This window comes from Mesoplodon bidens, assembly GCF_964165515.1.
Source record: "Mesoplodon bidens genome assembly, chromosome: 1".
NCBI lineage: Eukaryota > Metazoa > Chordata > Mammalia > Artiodactyla > Ziphiidae > Mesoplodon > Mesoplodon bidens.
The window spans coordinates 220,389,970-220,408,498 of NC_138176.1; the positions used below are offsets into that span (position 1 = coordinate 220,389,970).

At 39.0% G+C, this 18,529-nt stretch overlaps 1 protein-coding gene across 2 annotated transcripts in view; it reads right to left on the bottom strand.

Annotated features, from left to right (window-relative positions):
• The window catches only part of OTUD4 (OTU deubiquitinase 4), a 41,447-nt gene that overhangs the window by 10,615 nt on the left and 12,303 nt on the right, over nt 1–18,529 (bottom strand). For both annotated transcript variants that reach the window (XM_081224718.1, XM_081224717.1), the window contains exons 4-15: nt 18,021–18,067; nt 17,247–17,319; nt 16,022–16,103; nt 14,018–14,150; nt 11,446–11,503; nt 11,078–11,195; nt 10,919–10,983; nt 8,348–8,442; nt 7,178–7,278; nt 6,893–7,079; nt 2,650–2,812; nt 263–386 (exon numbers count right to left, since the gene is read on the bottom strand). In XM_081224718.1, coding sequence (XP_081080844.1) covers nt 263–386; nt 2,650–2,812; nt 6,893–7,079; nt 7,178–7,278; nt 8,348–8,442; nt 10,919–10,983; nt 11,078–11,195; nt 11,446–11,503; nt 14,018–14,150; nt 16,022–16,103; nt 17,247–17,319; nt 18,021–18,067 — 1,246 coding nt within the window. The remainder of the gene's footprint in view (nt 1–262; nt 387–2,649; nt 2,813–6,892; nt 7,080–7,177; nt 7,279–8,347; nt 8,443–10,918; nt 10,984–11,077; nt 11,196–11,445; nt 11,504–14,017; nt 14,151–16,021; nt 16,104–17,246; nt 17,320–18,020; nt 18,068–18,529) is intronic.

Sequence of the window (18,529 nt, forward strand, 5' to 3'; positions counted from 1 at the left end):
AGACGGCATCATTCACTAGTTAGGTGCGAAGACACAACAATAAAACGTGAAGACAGAGAAAGCCAAAAGTACCATGTGAACCATGTCTAGTCAGCGGATAATAACACAATGTGCTTTATTTAGCTTGAGTCAGCGCCTCCCTACAACAGTGAGCCGTGACAGTACGCTGCCTGATCCTTTAAAAAGTGAAGTTCTTTTCCCCACGTCTGACTGTAAGCCAGAAACAGATCTCTCGCATCTGACAAATGAGGAAATAACATACCTTTCTCTTTCCTTTCTTCGGTGTCCATTCTCCGCCTGCTTCCTTTTCTATCGCTTCCATGGGATGATTTTCTCTGGACGCCTGGGTTGCTACTCTGAGAAGCTGACTGGCTGACTGATGAGCTCTTACAATAAACAAAACCCAACACTTTGGGTTAAAGATTTACTCACAAATATATGAACAAAATCTTCTAATTAACCTTACTCTTCACACATCTAACTAAAACTCTCAAAATTCATAGCCCTATCCTTCTACTTCCCAAACTACAAAAAAATAGGACCCAGGGTTCATATTATATACTCTATAGTAATCGGCTTACTAATAAGGCACTCAGACGCTTGGCCTAAATTAGTATGAAGGCTTCTTCATATGCCCGTATTTCAGGAAGCCACCCTGACCAAACCTTCACTTTGCAACTTACACTTCCATTCTCTGCACAAAGCCTTCAAAAGCAGCCATAGCTGAGCCACAGCCCTTGGTGGGGGAAAAACACCCAAGTGCAAACGGGCAGATACAGTGCACTAGGACGCTTACCACTGACATGCTACTGACTGTCAACAAATCACCCAAGCTCCACGTGAGCTCCAACTTCTAACTGGTGAAACACGGGGATTGGAATAAGTCTGGCTTCTCAGCTAAATCACCACTGAAGGTCTCTCCTCTTCTAGCATCTGTGAGTAAATGCTGCCCACGGCTGAGAAGACGACCTCAGCCCCCCTGTGGCAGGCGTTTTCTACAAGACAAACCTGAGTCGCTATCAAGTCCAAGACAGGATCAAATGCCTATTTAAAGACAATGAGTACGAAGACTCCATTTTTAACAATCAAAAAATTTCACCATCTATTCCCACATTACAGTAGTTGTTTCTCCCCACTCACTAACTGAAAAAAGGACAAAGAGCTGAGTAGAAGCTTAAATGATTTGTAGTTTTTTATTTTCTAAATATTATGGAAAAATAATATATCACAGAGATAAATATACTGAGACTAAAGACCATGCCTAATTCACATATGAATTTGGGCACTTCTTCCAGTAATTCCTAAACTCCAATCCCTGTGCCAGACTGAACTATATATATACTGTTCCAGGTCAGCTGTTTTCAACTGAGCATCACCTCTGAAGGATCCCACGGAGGCCAGAGTACAAAAAATTGAGTGTGTGGGGCTTTAATGTTTTAGACTGGTATAAACATATATACCTATATACATATTATACATATTGAGATATATATATACGCCAATATATGTGTCATATATATGATATATATATTGGGTAGCATCCTGTAACATTCCATTTTGTTTGTTTAATCCACTGTTAAGAAAGTGTTCCAACCACCACTCTCCGTCACAGGTCATTTGGTGTCACTTACCGATATTTCAGACCATAGGCACAGGGCGCCCAGTGCCCCCAGACTCAAGTAGCTCACCCTTGCCCGGTGCTGCCAATGACCCCTCCTCACAGAGCATTTACTTCATTCTACACAAGAACTGTTTTCCCTTCTGACTCCCCCAAAAGAAGTAAGAAACTTAAAGGTAGGGAACACTTGTCTCATCAGAGAAGCATCCATCACAGCCCAGCGTCTGACACAGGGAGCCCAGCGTCTGACACAGGGAGCAAGGGCAAAGCCCCAGGGCTGCACGTACTACCCCCTCCAACAGTGACCGCTCTGAACAACAGCTCTTATTTACATGTACCAGGTTAATCTTGTCCTGGTATGTTTAATAAGGGACACTGAAAAGAGTCGCCTGGTTTTACAGATGTATCTCGTTAACCAAATCATGAACCTCTACAGCTTAGGGAAAGTTACTGGTTTTGGCTAGCAAAAACAAATGAGTTTTGGTTCAAAAGAAAATACTAGGGCTTCCCTGGTGGCGCAGTGGTTAAGACTCAGCCTGCCAACGCAGGGGACACGGGTTCAAGCCCTGGGCCAGGAAGATTCCCACATGCCACAGAGCAACTAAGCTCGCGAGCCACAACTACTGAAGCCTGCGTGCCTAGAGCCCGTGCTCCGCAACAAGAGAAGCCACGCAATGAGAAGCCCGCGCACCACAACGAAGAGTAGCCCCTGCTCACCACAACTAGAGAAAGCCTGCGCCCAGCAACAAAGACCCAGCGCAGCCAAAAATAAAATAAATTATTTTAAAAAAAGAAAATACTAAAGTGAGATAACCAATTTATTACTTGCCTCAACTCTGCCACCAACTAGAAATATCTTTAGACCCCACCTTACTCACGAAGATGAAAAGGAGGGGGAGCTGCATAATCACCACGGTATCTTTCAGTTTAAAAACTACCAGTCTAGCATTTAAAACTATGGCTTAATACAAAAACTGTATTAAGGAAGACTTCTGAAGGATAACTTTTAAAATCCCTTTTTATATACATACGGAAAGGGCTGGGAAAGCCTGTTCATCCCTGTTCTGAATCTCATAGAGTAAACGAGATTCTTCTATAGCTTGCTTCTCTCTGCGCTCTTCTGGAGAGAGGCCGAAATAGTTAGATTCTCGAGTCGTGGCATCAAAATCCTCAGCTCTCTCACGATCAGGTTTCCTGTCAAACAAAACATTCTTGTCATGAAAAAAAAAAAAAAAAAAGACAAAAGGTACTGAGTACCTAAAATAATATAAAACAACGCTTTGAGCAATTCAAATATTTGACCAGTTTAGCTACACTGTGAGATTACAGAACTTTTAGCTGCCTGATTAATAAATGTTTAGGAAACAGAAGCCCCTGGAGCATTAGGCTACATTTCAGAGTCAAGAAGACAAACTTAAAATAGGGTGGAAAGAAAAGAAAAATATAACTCACTTCCAAGTGATACAGGAAGGCATAAATGTAAGCACTGTATATTTTCTTTACGCCATATTCCAATACTTTCGTAAGAATTCTCTTTCAAAGGAAAGGGAAGGTTACTAGTTTAGGCCTCAAAAGCACTCTAATTTTCTGTTCTAAGTAAAGGACAACGTTCAAAGAGACACCACGAGCATCCTCCTGCTTTTTAATGACACTCCCAAGGGAGGATGAAAGGTGAAAAGAAGAAAAAAATGCACCAGGCTAGATACTAACTGCAGATAAGACTGCTGTCAGGAGGGGTGGGATAGGGAGGGTGGGAGGGAGACGCAAGAGGGAGGGGATCTGGGAACAGATGTATATGTATGACTGATTCACTCTGTTACAAAGCAGAAGCTAACAGACACACAAAAAAAGAAAAAGAAAAATTCTGAAAACTGGGTCATTAAGATTGTGTGGAAATGGTGTGTAATTAAAACTTTGAGACTGTTTTTCACTCTCAAAACAAAAAGACTGCTGCCATTTCAATAACTTTGGTCAAAGAAGGCGACAAAAAATTCATGAATAGAGTCTAGTAGCCTATAACATAACCCTAACATTTGTATATGAATTAAAATTATGATAGGCAATATGAATACTATTTCCATACTTTGTCTAATAGTTCCACAACAGTGGGAAATGAAAACCCAAAGCCAACAGAGAAAATATACTGAAGAGATGCAGCTCCCTAAAAAGAGTGGGGAAGGACGCAACTGATTCCACCTGATTCTCCTACCTCTGAAATAAAGAACAGCCATTTCATGTCCTCAGTCCCACTTAAAATCACACCCTAATTCCAATGGGGCACATGTCAACCCCAGAGGTATTAGGGAAAAAGACGGGGAGCAAACCTGGACCCTCACTCAATCTTAGACCAGTCCTTCTCAAACCCCAGTGGGCAAAGACTTCAGAGGTGACTCAGCTAGTGCCAGGAGTCTCCAGAAAGTCCACACTCCCTAACCTCCGCGCTCCATCACCCGAAGCCCACATCTCACCCTCACACACCACAGAGAACCGTCCTATCTGAGCCTAGCAGGAGGGGAAATATTCAGCACGGACACGTCTATCATTTTCGGCACCTGCATAATGAAAGCATACATGGCAATCCTGCTTGGTTTTTGTTACACTTTGTTTTGTTTTCTCCAAAGGAAGAGACAATATCAATGAGAAAGAAACTTAAAAAGCGAGAGGTCATGAAGGTCTCACACCCAACATCACCGCTCTTTTTATTCTATGAGAATTCCAAACTAATGTGTTAAATATTAGAAATAAAGTCAAGATAAATTCTTCTAATGGACTTAAATCAACAGGAGTGTTAGCTATAAAATTCTAAATTTTGACTAGAATTCTTTAGAATCTTACTTTTAATATTCAACCATCAGCAGTCTCTAAATTTAACACACTAGTAAAATTCATTCTCACGCCCACAGGCTAGAAGGCTTACTAACTGCAAGTACAACTACGTTCGTACATAATCAATCACAGTGTCAAAATTCTCCAAAGCTACATTTATGTCTATGTTCTCTCCACTGCCTTCTGCCATCAAGTGTTTTATACACCAAGTAATAGGTAGCTAACACATAAACAAGAAAAGGACCACGTCCGTCTGATCATTCTAATTCCTAACAGACTGGACAAAACCCTAGAAACACACTGGATAAAAATTCAGTTTGTGGTAAACAAAAGTGTATTTAAATTAGTCATTTGGTAGTCTGTGTATGTTCTTTTTTTTAAGTTTTAAGACATTAAAGAGTATCCTCTGTTCAAGAGAAAAAAAGGGTCTTCTAGTCTATTAAAATATGAGAACTTTATTTTTTTAAAAAAATCTCACTTCTGTCCATGACCTTCCTATATTGACTTCACATTTTTAGGTTTCCAAAGCTAATATTCAAAGTAAGTTAGTCCTCTTAGGTGCTTTGCCTGTACTGGGTAAGATACCACCAGATGCTAGTGGAGTCTGGTCAGTGTCCGCACATCAGATATCAGCCACAACTAGGTGATTTAGCGACATAAGTGCCATCTGTTGGGGGAGGCTAACGCACCGTGGGCCCCGAATGCCCCTGCACACTGTTGCTGGGCGTGCCAAGAACACACGGCCCTGATTACTCTGTACCCAGGCCATTTCTCAGGGTTGTGTATCTAGTGACCACCCTTGAGGGATGAGGGAATTCTTTCTTATGATTGATTTTTAATCATCTGTTCTCATTAGAACTTTTGGATAACTGGATTATGAATACATATGTACTTTTTACGCACATATAAGCATCCCTTCAAGGATACACAAGAATCTGTTAACACTGGATGCCTCTGCAGAGGAAGCTAGACAACTGGGACAACAGCGATAGGAAGGAGAATTATCAGAACAAACTTTTCAGTGTTTCGGATTTTGAACAATATCAATTAATTTGCTATCCTGAACAGTTGGCTCAATTAAAAAGAAAACTGTAATGGATGGGAAATACTGGTATTTGTTATGAATTGAATTGCATCTCCCAAAAAAGATACGTTCAAGTCCTGACCCCTCGTATCTGTGCATGTGACTTTATAAATAGGGTCTCTGCAGAAGTAATCCCATTAAGATGGGATCATAGCGGAGTAGGGTGGGCCCTAAACCCACTGTAACTGGTTCCTTACTAGAAGAGACACAGACACCCAGGGAGAACACCATGTGATGATGCAGGCAGAGACTGGAGTGATACATCTACAAGCCAAGGAACGCGGAGGACTGGGGACAACACCAGAAGTAGGAGAGGCCTGGAACAGACCCTCCCCTAGAACCTTCAGAGAGGGCACGGCACTACTGACACCTTGATTTCAGACTTGCAACCTTCAGGACTGTAAGAGAGTACACTGCTGTTGCTTTAAGCCAGTCCGTGGTACTAGGCTACCACAGCCCCAGGAAACTACACAGTATTGGTACCATGTCAGCCTAAGAACCTGCAACTCTGTCTTAAAGATGTTACATAAACTGTCTTTAATGACAAAATGTTAAGTACGTTCCCAAGAAAGGGGAATGCCCAAATGCCAAAAAGAAAGAAACTAAAGACCAGAGCTTAGCAAGCACATAAGCAGATGCTGGAGCTGTTCAGATGATCGGGGAGATCAAGCTTGGATGGGGAAGGTGAGCCACAGGCACCCACAGGAGACGCGGCCAAGTTCACAGGAAGAGGACAGCCTCCACTTAAGACACACCTTCTCAAATAAAGCTCCTCCAAAGAATATAAACTACTCTGTAACTACTACTCCAAGGAAGGGCAGATTAGGGAAAAATTTAAATCCACGGCACAGGAAACCATGACCCTGACGTTCATCTGCCTCTGAATATTCAGTCAGAATGCTGGCAATTTGTGATCACAGCAACCTGTTCAGTATTAGACACATTACAACAAACAATCCAAACTTGTCGGAACAAAGTAAGCTGACCATTTGGGTTGATTTAAGTTCCTAGGTAAAGGGGAATAGCCTCACCCTGCAAGGAATTCGGGCTGCAGTTTGGAATTCAGTATTTAACACATTTACAAGCTACCGGAAAACTCTTGAGGTGCCAGGTTACGATCTAAATCATTTGAAAAAAGTTATTCAGAAACAAAGATGTCTGACCCTACCAAATTACTCTGATTTGTTTCAAGAGAGCTATAAAGAACTGAAATCCTCACGTTATTCTATCAACGATACTTTTAATGTCACGCTGTAGACAAGTGTACGCACAAAAACTGTAACTTTTTAAAAGCATGTGACACAGAAAAGTAAAAGAGATGCTTCTCACTTAGTTTCTAGCTCTCCTGCCTTCGGGACGGTTACCTTGTGGCCTGTGTGGGTGTCCTGCTCAGACTTCTGTGCTCACTGGAGGGCTTCTGGGACTGCGGCGCTGCAGGGTGGCCGGGGGGCGCACGCTGCCTCAGCCCCGGGGGGTGCTGCAGGCGAGGTGGCAGCATGGGCGGGGCTTTTCCTGGCTTCGCCGGGGCCTTGGGTGCTCTGTAGTCCGCGTCTGTGGCAAGAGCCAAACTGCCTCGTCATCTTCCCATTATAGACACCCCCCAAGCACGGTCCCCTCCCCAGAGAAAGGGTAACCTGGCGTGCTCCTACCACAATGGAAATTCTGTCCGGAAGGAGGTTTTTTCATCTTCTTCCCTGCCACCGTGTTCCAGCTTTCCGAGGAAGGCGGTCTGAGGTTCTTCGGGGAGACTCTTTAAAAGGAAGGAGAAGACTTGCAGTAATTTATCGTGCTCCTCCCCCCAAGACCATCCACTTAAGTATTCTGCATAAATATTTTACTTTCCATTTACCTAAGAATTCCCAGGTTTAGTTCTTATATTGAAAACACAGTAAAGTACAAAGCATTCAGCAACCCAGATGTAACTCTAATCAAATAAGACAACGTAAATCAAAAGCATATTTTCTAACCTACAAGGACAGAAGACTAAAAGGCCGTAATCATAACCTAAGCAAAAGATTAGATAAAGAAGGGAAGACTATTACTCTGTGGGATGTGATGAAAGGACTGTAGCTAAGGACGGGGAAGCGAGGAGTCTTTCCTGTGTTAGAGACACACAGAGGTATCTATGTGTCTGTGAGCAACGGTGTGATGTCTGGGATTTGCTTTCAAATATTCTAATTCCACTCGCATCTTTTTTAAAGGGGTTAGGGAGAAGAGATTAGAAAAGACTGCCAAGCCTGCTGTTAGTTGTTAAAATAGGGTGATAGTTACATTGGGGTTCACTGGACTATCCTCCTCACATATGTGTATGTTTGGTATTTTCCACAGTAAAGTTTAGGTGTGATTTACTACCTTTTCCTCTAATAAAGGCAGCAGCAACTGAAACAAAAGTTGCTCTAAGTAACACTGCATAATAGCAAGTATTTCACTCCTCCATCAGATAACCATTTACTGAAGACTGCACGCAAGGCAGCAATGAATGAAATTAGAAATGAATGTGGTCCCTGTCCTCCAAAGTCCCCACTTCACAGCTACAATACGGTTGATTTTCCAAATGGCCTTAGTGAAGAATGGCACATTTTAAACAGTAAGCAACAAAACAAATACTTTTTATTTAAAATACCTTAACACGGATAACACTAAATTTGAACTCAAACTATTTTTCTATAAGATCTACACAAATATATTTCTCTACACACAGGCAATACATTTAAATGAATTTGCAAATACACAGGGACATTTAGAAATGCTCATGATTATACATTAGGCTAAGTGGAAGAGACGGTGAATGAACACCTTAGCTGAAGAGCAGTACATACTTCTTTCCAAGTTCTTCGACCAAAACTGGCCCGTTCTCAGAGTGAACCCCTTGAAAGTCTGCATTAGAAAATTTTCCATTGTGATCCAACCTAACCTGTTGAACGATTCCGCAAAGAAAAATCAGTCACCTGATTCTTTCGCATCAACCATCAGTTTTTAAACTGTTATTTCATTTTCAACTAAAGAGAAAATGAACATACACAGTTAAAAACAAAACAAAGTTCAAAAGGTACACAGTAATATTGCCTCTGACCTCCCAGACCTATGTACCTCCATCCAAAATACTTTTGTTTACTCTTCCAAGTTTTTTCTAAATTGTCTTGGTTCTGAAGGCAGGGCTGTGGCACCACACACACCAGGATTCCAGGCCCCGCTTTTCTACTTACCAGCAATATGACCTTGGGCAAGTGACTTATCTCATGCTCCAGTGTCCTCATATGTAAGATGGGGCTATTTATAGTACCTACATCATAGGACCCATGGAGGTGGAATGAGGTACACATGATATATATATAAAGGACACCAGCCTGCACACGGCAACCACTCAACAAAGGAGAACAACTATTATTAAAATCACTATTGTCTTCTCACTTTTCCAATATTTACAATATTGTCACATGTAAATGTGACCTTTTTCTCCCTAAAAACAGATCCGTCACCTCTTCTCTGACATACAATTGGTTATTACACAACAGCAAATCTTAACAGGACGATAAGCCTTCAGGTCTCCTCCTGCAGTCAAACGGCACACGCAGCACAGGGCGCCGCTAACCACTGCACTGGGAGCCCGAGGGACACAGCCCTGCGTGAAGCCACCTCCGCCTTTTTCATCAGTACAGTTGGCCCCCGGCATCCGCGGGGGACTGGTTCCAGAACCCCTGGATGCTCGACTCCCTTATGTAAAGTGGCACAGTACAGTCAGCCCTCCACACCCAGACGCAGAGGAACGGCCAACTGTGGATCAGTCCTCAAGCCGAGGTTTCGTCCTTCAGTCACAGCAGGACACTGCTTTTTCTCTCTTCCAGAGTTTAAGAATAAAAAATATTTTTCTGAAGTTAGTTTTTATTAGAAGTTTAAACTACATTCACAAGCTTGCTTGAGTAAATAAGAGTCACCTTTGAGTCACAGCAGTTTCCGTAATAAAATTTCAATTTAATTTTATCCAAGTGAAATAGTCAAGGGGTAGAAATAGAAAGTACTCTAAAAAGGAAAAAATTAAAACAAGTACCTGCTTTACCATCTACCTTATCAACAGCATCTGCTTTACAAAAGCAACCGAAATCTCAAAGCAAATATGCTTGACTTAAAATAACAAGTAACATAATTTTAGCGATGCAGCATAAAACAAGCAATCTTCTCTACTGAGTGGGGTTAGGGAGGGAGGGAGTGCCCTAAGCCCTGGCTTTACTCTTCTCTTTTGTTCTGTTCCAAGTTCCCCAAATCTCTATAGTAAAAGGTTCCCCAATTCTGTTGTGATTACGGCACATTTCTGACAATTGTGTAAGGAAGAACCTAAATGAATCATATCCTCTTCTTCCTCTCCTTTAAAAATCCCCCCAAATCAGAACACTATTGAAAGTTCTTAAGGTAAAGTCTGTCACTGACCTCCAGAAATAATCCTGGTCCCCCAGACACTTTTCACAAACCACTTTATCACCAAGGAACAAGTGTTTCCTCCACAAGTCAAGAAGAAATGTGTGTCAATGGCTATTTTAACACAGTTTTAAAAAGGCAACACTTTTTGATGAAGACCATTTTTGATGAAAATTACCTTCCAAATAGCAATTATTATTTTTGTGTGCGTATTGTTTTTGTTTTAGAGAGAGTAATATTTTTTCATAAAGGTTTCTCCAGTCTTGGCATTATTAACACTTGGGACTAGATGATTCTTTGCTGGGGTGCCGTCCTGTGCGTTCTAGGACGTCTGGCACCATGCCTGGCCCCCACCCACTAGATACCAGTCACACCTTCCCTGCTATAACAATAAGAACGTCTGCAGACATTGCTAAATGAGAGGTAGGGGTGCAAAATCACTCCACGTAAGAAACACTGATCTAAGTGTTTCTTAGTGAAACACAACTTTCCCCCTTAACAATCAACAGTTTTAAGCCCAAAGCAGCAGCTTATTCAAAGTAAATGGCAAAAACTTCTCTTACTGTTCACTTTCTTATCTCAATCCAACAAAAAACTGTATTATCAGAATCTTCCAGGATGCCTTCCATAAACCAAATTGACCTATAATGTCAAGTTTGAATCAATTTCAATAAATTATTTGTCAACTGTAATGAAAATATCTAAAAATCTAAAACGTTACTGTTACTTCTTTGAAGCAAGTAATATCAAAGACTGAATTATTTTAAAGATCATGTGATGGGACGCCATGGTTTTAGATATATTTGACTTTGGTAATGTATTCAAAAGCTAAATATTTATAACTATTAAAATGTACACACAATATATTCTGAAATCCCAAATTAACAACACATCCAAACTTGAGCTGTTTTCTTGATTCCTATTACAATAAATAAGATTTCAAGTAAAGTCTTCTCTTCCTCTGCATAATCACTTACTTGGCATTTGTCTCCAACTTCATACTGTAAGCCAGCAGCAATGGAATAATCATGTTTTTGTTGAGCTGTAAAGAATATCAGCATTACAGTAAGTTGACATAATCATTTTCAAGGGCCTCAAAGCAAATTTATGGAAAATACACAGATTTTTTAACTCACCTTGTTTAGACTTCAGCCAAATTTCATATTCCACATTTCTATAGACTGCTGGACTGAGTGACTTAAGAACCTTTCTAGACAAAGGAAGGCTAGGAGAGTTCCCGTTGCTTTTCGGGTGCTAAATAAACAAAGTCAGGAAGTCCAATCAACAGAGAAATGCTTTTAAAACATGTTTGAGATATGTATAAGAGTAAAATCAAATGAAGAAGAAAACTTTAAAAATTTAAGAGGTCACCAAAAAATGTCTTACTAGTAGATGATCCTGACTCTATTGAAAATGTACCAGAAAAGAGAAAAAAAATTAAGACTATAAATTCATATACTTTCTTATATTGAAGAGGTAGTTAAAAACCATTAAATAAAAATACCTGATCACTTGACAAAGATTTAAATCCATTCACATCATTAACAGTGGTAGTTTTACTCCTACAAAGGAAGAAATACAGCGATCATTAGGAGCACAAAAATGTTTGCATGCAGTTAACTTGTTCTAATGTCATATGAAATCCCAGTTATATTCCAAAAAGGCAAACCTATATATATTCCAAGGAGCTCAAACAAGTTTTAGTATAACTGTGCATATATACATATACATATGTATATGCATATACGTACATGTGTGTATGTGTGTATGTATACAGGTCAAAGATTTTTATCAGTAATTCTTACTGACTCGATCATCAAGAAGAGAGAAACAGAAATAAACTACGAAATTTGGGTTGGTAGAATAACTGAGTTCATAAAAACATTTAATGTAAAAATTTCCTTTCAAAATATAGATGAGGCTCCATTAAACAAAATATTACTGCTACAGTCAGGTAAGAGTAGACACCAACTAAATAAGCAATCAGTATGTTAAATGCTGCTAAGTGCTTTTGGGGGAAAAAAGGTAGGAAAAAAATAGTTTTGAGACCTAGGATCAAATAATAAAAAATGGGATGAAGGAAGATGTCTTTTTGAATAAAGAATTAAATGTGATGAGACAAGCAAACCATACGGCTATTTAGTATTGCAAGCAGAAGGGATAGCAAGTGCAAAGACCCAGGGGTAGGCAAAAGGCTGGACAAGTTGACAGCAAGTTGACTGAGGGATGAGGTGAGAGGCTACCTGTACTCTTCTGTCGTATAATTCCTCCTCCTTAATAAACCAATCTCTAGTCTTTAGGACAATCTCCAAATCTATAACCCTTAAATGCAGCAACATTTAAGAGACCCCAAGTATTTAGAGTCTGGACTAAAAAAGCACCCTAATTTCTAATACTTCAGGATTGATCGATATGAATGTGAAAAGATCCAGGCACAGGAGCATAGTGCCTGGATATTACACACTATGCCTATCTATCTTGCCATGATTATGTAGCATTCTTCCCTAAATGAAGCTTGGTCCTCCCTAAGCCAGACATGACACAAGTAAAAGGAAATCCTAATAATGCAAGAAAAAATTAATTACGAAGGCTTCCATGTTCCAAGGGCTTCAATACTATAGTATAAAAAGGAAAACTGATCATTACGATGAGCACACCATCCCTGGGAAACTTCTCCAGCTTACTAGCCTCTACACCACACTTTGCCTACTTCACCTGCCAGCTGCCATCCCAGACCCAGCTGTTGCTAAAACTGCAGCAGCAACCAAAGGGCATCTGCTGGAAGTCCCCACACACCAAGTAAAGTTAATAAGCTACAACAAGCTAGTTATTCATTCTCCCTCAAAATTCCCCTATGCTCAATGACATGCCTTAATCACACTAGGCACCTGGAGAAAGCCATGCAGCAGAATTTCCATCTGTGCAAAGTTAATTAGTCTATTCTAGGATTAAATTTACAATGGGAGACCCAGATTTTAATCTGACATTTCTTTCTTATGTAAAAATGGTAGTCAACCAAATTTTCAATCAGGATCTCCAATTTAATTCAAGAAATGCTGGGAATTACAAATAGAGATATATTTAAGTGTTTAATAAAGAATTAGATATCCTGAGGCTTAATTTCATTTTTCTCTAGTTTCACAGTATGTGACGCCAAGAAGGGTACTTTCATACTCTCATACAAAAGGAATGATATACTTTTAGCTTCACCAAGAATGAAATAGGTCGGTTCTTATAAAATACAGAGTAAGCTTCTTAACGTCACTGATAAAAACTAATTTACGCTGGATACTATACCTAGGAACTAGGCTGTGCATTCTACATGTTGTCTCATTTAATTCTTATAAATTCTCCACTTTAAAGAAATACTAATATATCCTCATTTTATACCTATAGAATTGAGGCTTCTCAGTGAATTTAAGTAACTTGCCCCAAGTTCAGTTAGTTGGCAGGAAGCCAGGAATGAAACCAGGTTAGGATGTCCACAGCCCAAGCTCTTAACCACTACCCTATATATCTTAAGTGAAAAAGAAAAATAAGCTGCAGACTCTAAGTTAAAAGGTGTTTATTCGCAACATAAACAAAGGAATTATCCAGAGCTGTTCACATACTTATACCCCAACTTGGGATTTTTATTATATAAAAAGAAAAGGAGGCGGCATTATCTAAGAAAGAAAACAATAAAAGAAAGTCAAGGAAATCAAAATGGCTGTTTTCATCACTGGATATGTAAGCAATTGACAGGTTAACCTTAAAATTTTAGAATATACACACATATAGGCAGGACCAAATCTATTTCAGAGGTATGTGCATCACGATTACACAGAAATAGATGCTTAGCAAAAATAAACAAAGAAACAAACAAAATCAACTTTCAAAAGAAACAGTCCTATAATAGAAATGAGATAAAATTAGTGGCAGGAAAAAAGAAACTTACTGCATAAGTTTCTGTATTGCTGTATTTTAGGAATACCATAATACCTCAATATGTGAGGCTACTCCACGCAGAAACATTTACTGAACTGTTTCTTTGTATGGCACTACAAGGATATTTCAGGACTGAAATTCACTCTTACTTGCAACTGTCATCCTCTGAATCTGATATTTCACTGTTGTTTTCATCAGCTACTTCAGAGGTGTCTAGTCCCATCAAGATTTTACTAACATCAGTTTTAAATACCTTCTCATACAACAATTCATAAAGCAGAGCTGCAATTAACAAAAGAGAGATGTTACACAATATTAACTCACTTTACGTTTTAACATTAACATTGAGATTGCCCAGGCTTCCAAATCCTAACTAAATACCTGTAACACCTTATGAGCAATAACACAATTTAGTCAGAAAGTTACCTAGATAGAGAGGAACTAGATTTCTGTCTTTGCAGTTTAGTTCAAAAATCATTATATAATATACTGACATTTTTAAAACTAACACAAAAAGGTATCACAACTTTGAACCAAGTATGATAAAATTAAACGTGCACAGTGAGCAATGACTACATCCCACACTCTGTGCTAAGCCTTTACATACCACCTTCATATTTAATGCCAGCACAGTGAAGTGTTCTTATTCTAACTGTACACATGAAGAAACTGAGAACTAGAGATGTCACACAACCTGCCCAACCTAAAGAGGCTTGGATGGAAAACATAAGGAACATTAAGATTGCTAGAAAGAAGATAACATTTCATGATGGACTAAAAAGAAACCATTGTAAAATGTATTCTCAGCAGCCACTGAAGCATATTTAGACAACTTCTTTGCTTTAAAAAAAGAAGAAAAAAAAAAAAAAAACTCCAGAAAACATAGAAATATATATGAACAAACATTCAAAACCTACACATGGGAATTCAGGACTCTCCCTTGGTTTAATTAGTGAACCTTACCCAAACAAGTCCACGAAGAATTCATCGACAATGGTGCCCACCCCCTAAACAAGTCCCCAAGAGACCCCCTTTCTCACAGACCACCTTGCATCCATCCCAATACCATCCGAACCACAGGTTCTGAGAAGTACAGGAAAGGTAGGTGCCATGAGCTGTCCTTCCCAAAGCTGAAATGTCCAGATTTTGACTAGCTGGGACAGGCGGAGGACACAGCCCAGGATACAGACAGCTAGACTCCCATATCTCAAATAGATCAACTTAAAATTTTACATTACACATGTCTTTACTGGTCACCCCCGGCTAAAGAACAGAGGAAAAATGTCCATCACATGCCCAGCACCACTGCTTTGTATGAGTCATGTGCACTTTGTCATAAGAGATGATAAAGGAGATAAAGTAAGAAGGCAGGAAGGAGCTACCACAGCAGTAATGCTCAACTGGGGAAGGAAGGGGTATTTTATCCTCCCAGGAAATACTTGGCAAAATCCGGAGACATTTTTGGTTGTCACGTGGGAGAGAGAGCGCTACTGGCATCTACAGAGTAGATACTACTGAACATCCTACAATGCACAAAACAAAGAATTATCCGGCCCAAAATATTAAGAGTGCCAAGGTCGGGCTTCCCTGGTGGCGCAGTGGTTTGAGAGTCCGCCTGCTGATGCAGGGGACACGGGTTCGTGCCCCGGTCCGGGAAGATCCCACATGCCACGGCGCGGCTGGGCCCGTGAGCCATGGCTGCTGAGTCTGCGCATCCGGAGCCTGTGCTCCGCAATGGGAGAGGCCACAGCAGTGAGAGGCCCGCGTACGGCAAAAAAAAAAAAAAAAAGAGTGCCAAGGTCAAGAAACCCAGGTCTAGAGCCAAATACGATCAAATACCTGATTTCCTCTGTCATTTAGATTTTCAAGCTATACACTAACAGCTTTAAAAACACATACAAATCCTTATTACTGAAATTAATTACTGCAAGAAAAAATAACTTTGTATTTATAAGCTAAACTCTAATCTATACTAGTGACTTTTTTTTCCTACTGAAATAAGTTTTTATTAAAGTATTAACATTTTTGGTAACCTAAGGATCTCAGAAATATATTTTTACAATAAAACAGTGTATTTGCCCTGACTTGTTTGCATTAAGACTGTAATGCTTAGGAAGAAAATTTCCTATGTAAGCACAAGGGTGATTACTTACACTGACACATAGCAGAGCTCTCTTTATACTTTATCGGATAGACAATATCATAATGATTGCCATTTGAAAAACACAGTAATACCTGAAAGGGAAAAATAAAATACACTTTTTAGCCCTTCATATATGACATTTACATAATAACTTACATCTCTAATATCTCTGAATTACTAGTAAATAAATTTCCTAGTAGGAAGTGAATATTTTAGAAGTAACCTAAAGCTCCAATGTGGTCAACTATGATGCATCCATATGCTGAAATGTTACACAGCCAATGAATCAAAAGTTCATAATAACTTGGGGAAATGCTTATGGGATCAAAAAATCACACACAATATATGAAAACAACGTGATTTCAACTACCTAAAGATGAGGGTTAAAAGACTGTAAGAAAATATTCTAAAACCTTACTTTAATGATGCTTACCTCTAAGAAGCAGAATCAAAGGTAAATTTTTTCTGCTTTACAGTTTTAAGTACCTTCTAAATAGTCAATCACTCATGTGCATTGTATGTGTATATGTAAGTCTTATGTGTATTAGCTATGTGTATTAGCATAAGTCAATCACTTATGCTAAGAGAAATACACACTGATTTTGCTTAGATTACGTCACATTCCAAAAATTATACTGGAGAGGCCAGATCCAGAGCCAAGCACCTTGGAAACGTGCAAGTCCTTATAAAGGTCTATTTCACTCAGTTCCCTGCCCCCTTACCACCATTTGCATGGTGATAAGACACTTCAACTTGGCCTGGATGATACCAAAACAAAGTTCTCTAATAATGAATCATGTTTTTGTCCCCTTTCTAGGTTTCACATCATTTTTCAGTTGTTACTGCTTTGTGACTAAATAATGGCACCTTAGCCAGTAAATTATCTTTACAATGGGAAATACATCACAATTACCAAAGTATTTGTGGATGCAATCGCAGAGCCCATTTTCACAAGTTATTTTTCTATTTAATGTTTATATTGATGTAAAACAGTAATAGTCTAATTAATCACATACACTAGTATCTCAATTTTTTTCTCTAGTAAAATGTTATGATAGAGTTCAACATAGTGATTTGTGGGAAAAAACAAATACAAAATAATGTAACTCATGGATGATTAACAGGAACTTAAAAAAACTCAAAAAGTCACTTAAAAATTATAGCTTAGGCAGTCAAGACGGCAACTGAGTGGTTCTTTACTTAGATCCTTTAGAAACACTTAGAAAAATTCTTACCTTTTCAGGAAAATTATTTTCAGTTACTTGTGAAGGAGAAACATTTGGTTCCCGGTAAATTATAAAATCTTTCCTGAAAATAACATGTAGAAATTACTTCTGATGGAATATATTTCATGAATTGAGATTTAATCACTCATTCATTCATTCACTCAAGAGCCCAGTATACACCAAGCAATATTCTAGGCACTGGAAACAGAGCAGTGAACAAAAGATAGTAATGGAATAACTAAGCTGTAACATACTTATATAAAAGTATCCTCGTAAAAAAATAAAATTTTAAATGTAATTTGCATATATGTAACTTCAGATATAATTCTAAAAGTAGACCTCAAAACCAGAGGAATTGTGAAGGTGATATTTATAAGGACATTTCAAAAAGAAAAAAGAGAGCATTCACCTGCTCCGCTAATGGGCAAAAGTTGTAAAATTGACAATAGTGTTTTGCCTTTGTTCTAGTGGCCACTCAATGCTACCAGCCTTCAGAGTAGGAAATCATTTCTCTAGAAGGCTGATGATGATAAGTGATATAGTTTATAGGCCTGGAAAAATTTTTATATTCCATTCCAAAAATATCTGGAAAATTAAAATCTCTATACATTGATACCTAAATGTCAAAATCTAACTGATGCAATTAAAAAAGCAAAACATTAGAAAAGATGCTTTTACAACCAAGGCATAAAACTGCTTTGCTATTTTAACAACTTGACTACAATGGAACGTTAATTTCCCACTGACTTTATTTTTGTTTACCTACATTATTACAGTGCTCACCTGTACATAAGAGAAAGGGCACTTATTTCCACTTGTCCAACCCATTCCTGTATTGAACAAAAAAAGTTGGCACATAAATGTCTCCTACTTTTTACAATACCTTAATACATATCTTTATATGATATACCTAATTAGCTAGAAAAGCTCATTAATATTGTTGGTATTGTGAATACTATAAAAACATTTCTATAAAACAGGCTATAATAACATATACTAAAAAGCAGCCCAAGTTTCTGTCGCAAAAATCCTTAGTAACAGAGCTAGAATAAGAGTTCCTATTGATGCGGCAAGATGACGGAGTAGTATCTCTAAGTTGAGACCTTGTTAAGGCAAAGACTCTGCCCTCCAACCTAGCACCCAGAACAGAGCCTAGCACAGGATACGTGCCCAGAAAACGGGATGTGGACCCGAAGCAGAACTCAAGAATCAGGAAGGATGAAAAAGGGCAGGTCCCTTCCCTTCAGGAGGATGGAAGGTACCAAGAAAGCAGTGTCCCAGCCATCACTTTA